We start from the raw sequence: 4963 nt of genomic DNA, 5'->3' as shown, positions 1-4963 counted from the left end.
GGGGGCAGGGAAACCCCCCCCCCCCCCCCCGTGGGCGTCCCAGCTGCCGCAGAGAACAGCCTTGGCCAGGTAGAGACGGGACGGGGGGAGAGATTTTTCCCGGGGTGCGCGGCAGGCAGAGACGGGGGAGGAAGCCGACTTACCCTCCTGCTTCTTCCTCGTTCTGGAACAGAATGAGGTTGGAAGCAGAGGGCAGACGGAAAAAGGGGGCAGGGCTTCGCTGTGTGACCGCCCCCCCCCCCCGTGCCTCTCTCCCAGAGCGACCTACCGGCACGCTCTGGCCCAATCCGAGGCCTGGATATACTGAAAGCAAGCACAGTGAAACTGATGGATGTGCCTCCAAACTGAAATGTTCTGTTATCAACGCTATTCTCTTACTTGTGGTATAGTCTTGGTTACACCCTCATATAATACCCAACATTATATAGCACATTCAGTGCAATAAGCAATCACATGTAAAATCTTACTGTAATTCTTACAACAGTCTTGTAAAATAGGCAGCTATTATTTCCCCCATATGGCAGGTGGGAGGCCTAAGGCCAACTACTAAGTTCCTGTGGAAGGTGACATTTGAACCTGGGACCTCCCAGATCATTCTCTTAGCCACTGCACCTACTACCTACATTGCAAGCAATAGCAATTAAAACTATATAGGAGTAGTGTTACTACCTGGAGACATGCTTGCTTGTAAGAAAATTACTGAGATCGTTAGAGATAGTCCCAAGTCATGAATGGAACATGTTATTATATCCTTGTAGCAATCAGCCTGCAGGAGATGAAATATTAAAGAAGGAAGAGGAGTTGTTTGCCCGTCCCGGATGAGCATTATATTATACAGGAGAGCCAGTGTACCATAGTGGTTACACTAATATCTGGGAGACCCAGGTTCAAATCCCCCTGTGCCATGGAAGCTGGTCTCACCTTCCACACAAGGTAGTTTTTGTGAAGAGGATAAAAGGGAGGAGGGGAAAACAATGTAAGCTGCTTTGAGGCCCCATTGGGGAGAAAAGTAGGATATAAATACCTAAATAAATACTGCAGCCCAATCTTTATGAACACCTTCATCTTTCATTGGGATATGCCATTTTCTTGTTTCCTTCTCAAGGGCTCCCTCTTTTGACTTTCCATCCCTTTCAGGTTCCCTCATTTTGAAATCTTTGCCTTTCAGGATTTAGGTAATTGCAAGTTGCACATCATTTGCTAAACTGTTAATAGATGGTTGGGAGTTTTTAAAACAATTAGCAATGCCATGTAAGTTCCAAGGGACCCTCCTCTACCTATTTTATCTACCTACGCTGGACTAAGTGGCAAACTTCAAATTCACGCATTCCATTGTTTACAGGTACTTGTTTTATTGGAAGAGGCACTGTGTGCAATAATTAGGTAGGATGCAAGTAGATGTATGCAAAACATTGTCACCTTGATCCAACTCTAGTAATGCTTTCAAACGATGCACAGCTATTTACACCAGAATTTGGAAGAGGGATGTTCATTTGAACGTATATCCCTCTGAAAACACTGCAAGGCAAATCAGTACCCATAGCACTTGGATGGGTATTTGATTGTGCATAAGGTTTACACTTGTAGTTTATGATCCAGTAAAAAAGAGAGAGAGAGAGAGAGAGCTGTTATGTCTAAGAATTTCCTTAGCTGGATCAAAGTGTTTATGATTTCCTATAAAACAATAACATGTACATATGACAAATATGTGTGGAGCAGAACATATCATGGGGGTTACAGATGCTGGGACTAGTTGTTGTTCCATCTTCTGGATACATGTTATGTAAACACCTGGTTGAAGCAGCCCTTTGTTAAATAGGATGTCAGTTTTTAAAAGGTTATAAAAGGTTTTAAAAGTTGTAATAAAAGAAACATTGGATGAAGTTTGACTTACCAGCTCTGGCAGAATCAAAGCGTATGGTATGGTTCTAAAAACATCTAGTCCAGAAGGTATCTCTTCAGGTGCTGGGCAGGCAGATGGCATTGAAGTTTTGCTGGCCATTTCTGCAGTCTGAACAGCAGTAGTTCAGCTCTGTTACACTTGAATATCTCTGCAGCGTTTGTTGGCATGCAAAGCTTATAAAAGCATCCACCGACACACCCTTGGGGACGTCAAAGGTGAAACCAGTTCCAGCTTGGCAGGTAACACCACTCATCACTGAAGAATCATCAACTATGTAGAAGTTAATAAAACTACTCAGCGCTTGGAAATCTAGTACCCTACTGAAAAAATGTGTGTTTATGTACGTAAGAAAGTTATGCGACAGGCCCTAATCATGAATTTGAAGAAAAATCTCTAACAGTCAACTGACATTTATTTTGAAAGACTAGAAGCGGGGGGGGGGGCATTTAAGGCCAAAAAAAACCCCCTTGCTTTCCAAATTTCAAAGTCAGCCTTAAGATTTTAAGTCTGAATTTTGCACAGGTTAAATTGGCAAAAGCAAGCTACTTGGTCACTGCAGCTGGGTGAAGAGGCCAGCTGGCTAGAGGGTGAATTATTGTAATTTACAAGGAATAAGAACAACATCAACAACAGAAAAATTACATATAGCTCAATGTTTTGGAAATGCAGAAAAACCTGCTTAGTTCTGAGCAAATATTTTTCCCCTTAATGGGCTTATGAAAGGCACACTAAGGGATCCTTCTGATACAGCAACCGAAGCCAAGAAAGACTGCAGTGAGCAGAATGCCTTCCTGTTATTTCCAGAAGTTCAGATTTCCAGAATTTGCTGTTTGGGATGAATAGGTAAAGCTGCCTTACACGAAGTCAGACCATTGGTCCATATGGCTCAATATTATCTACTTTGTCTGAAAGGGCCTCTTGCACAGAGAAAATTCTTTTCAGCATCCAAGATCCGTTAAATGGAAATGCCAAGAACTGAACATGTGGTCTACCAGTGAGCCATTCCCTTCCTGAAAGCTGTGGTGCTACATTTCTCCAAGAGAACAAAGGGCTCCATATCTGTTTTGTGGGACTTGGTGAGATTCCATCCCCGCCCCCATGTACCAATACATTTAGACGTACCAATGTACCAATACATTTAGACGTTTGATGCCTCTGTAGACGGAAACTCCCTTTAGTCACCATGGCTGGGGGGAGGGGGAAGAGGCTTCCCTGCATCAAATGCTCTAGGCCAGTTTCAGTACAAGAGGTTTGCTTGGCATCCAAGTAGGATTTACTGTTGTAATAGAATACATTTTAAGCCTTTGGGCCTATTTAATAACTATTTATTTAGAATTTAGATAATTTGTAAGCTGCTGCTGGAGACAGCACACAACGATTAACAAACCCAAGCACTGTTGTGTTACCACCTCTGGGTTGGAAAATAACTGGAGGTTTTGGGGGTGGAGCCTGAGAAGGGCAGGGTTGGGGGGAGGAACTTCAGTGGGGTATAATGCCATAGAGTCCAGCTTTCAAGCTGGCAATTTTCTCTAGATGAATTGTTCTGTGTCACCTGGAGACCAGTTGTAATAGTGGGAGATCTCCAGCCACTACGTGGAGGTTTGCAACCCTAAAGTTTGGGGAAGAACAATCTACCTAGTATGAATTTGAGTCCTCACATGCCCGTTCCCTACAATGTGGAAAAGTAACAAGTGAACAAATGTGTGCCATGTTTATTTGAACACATTAGTTACATGAACACCTGGCCTGTCTCCAGAAAGTGAGTGGGGGAAATAGATTGAATATAGTTACTGAATTCAATAATCATGGGGTACCCTAGATAGAGATGTGAAGGCCTGGGAGAGAAATGGAAATTTTGGGGAGGGGACCAACCTCCATTTTTCCAAGGCCTTCTTTTCAGTTTTTTTTCAATGGAAAAATTGAAAATTTGGGGGAGTGCTCATGGATGTGGTGAGGGGGCTTGTGTGGTTCGATGAGGCCGTGGGCTATGCCGTGGAGGGCCACCCAAGACGGACAGGCCACAGCAGAGAACTCAGACAAAACGTGATCCACTGGAGAAGGAAATGACAACCCACTCCAGTATCTTTGCCAAGAAAACACCATGGACCATAACAAAAGGCTAAAATATATGACGCCGGAAGATGAGCCCCTCAGGTCAGAAGGTGTCCAATGTGCTACTGGGGAAGAGCAGAGGACAAGGACAAGTAACCCCAGAAAGAGTGAATCTGCTGGGCAAAGTCGAAAGGACACTCAGTTGTGGATGTGTCTGATGGTGAAAGGAAAGTCCAATGCTGCAAAGAACAATACTGTATAGGAACCTGGAATGTAAGATCTATGAATCAAGGTGTATAGGATAGCCAACCCACACCTGTCCAGGGGTGAGAGGTAATCCTGTACTTTTGCAGTACATTAAACAACAACCCACAGAGGTAGCTACCCTCTCCGGATTCAGAATATGCCACCAGAACCTCTACAATAATCCCCCTCCCAACATGAGATTAGAGGTTCAAAATCTCAGTTCGCATCTAGGGCTTAACACATTAGCACCTCATTCCCAGAGATGCACACTGAATGCTCTATGGTAGCTTGTGGTCAGTTAGGCACAGGAAATAGACTTGGAATCCCAGTTACAACATCAAAGACCATTTATAAACAAGAACAATTTTTTATTCAGTACAGAGCAATGCAATTAAACCATGAAAGATTTCAAAACAAGAAAGGCTAGGGATGTTTGCCTTAACTGAACATTAATGCTTCATAGTTACCATGTCAGGAACATTCATCAATCCAGAAAAGTCCATTGTGATTATCCAGGAGCACCAAGGGATTTTTAGTAGGAATCCCATCTTGTGCAAGCATGCCTCCAGTTCACAAAGCAGTTCTTTGTTCTCCCAGAGACCACATGTCCAGGTGCAATAAAACAACAAGCAGGGAGAGTAGAGAGCTCACGAGCAGGAAAAAGAACACAAGAGCAGCAGAGAGAACAGAACTCTCTCCCATTGGGAATGACCAGTTATAGGCCCATTCCAGTCACAAATTAGCCCTGGCCAGGAGCCAATT

General features: G+C 43.7%; 1 protein-coding gene across 1 annotated transcript in view; it reads right to left on the bottom strand.

The window, feature by feature from the left end:
- Positions 1-2041, bottom strand: part of MALL (mal, T-cell differentiation protein-like) — a 35835-nt gene extending 33794 nt beyond the window's left edge. Inside the window, exon 1 of the mRNA XM_015416140.1 lies at positions 1895-2041. Coding sequence (XP_015271626.1) covers positions 1895-2002 — 108 coding nt within the window. The 5' untranslated portion in view covers positions 2003-2041. The remainder of the gene's footprint in view (positions 1-1894) is intronic.
- Positions 2042-4963: the final 2922 nt, after the last annotated feature.

This window comes from Gekko japonicus, unplaced genomic scaffold, assembly GCF_001447785.1.
Source record: "Gekko japonicus isolate JY-2015 unplaced genomic scaffold, Gekko_japonicus_V1.1 scaffold339, whole genome shotgun sequence".
Lineage (NCBI taxonomy): Eukaryota > Metazoa > Chordata > Lepidosauria > Squamata > Gekkonidae > Gekko > Gekko japonicus.
The sequence above is the reverse complement of the archived record's forward strand: the minus strand, read 5'-3'. Positions and strand labels throughout refer to the sequence as shown.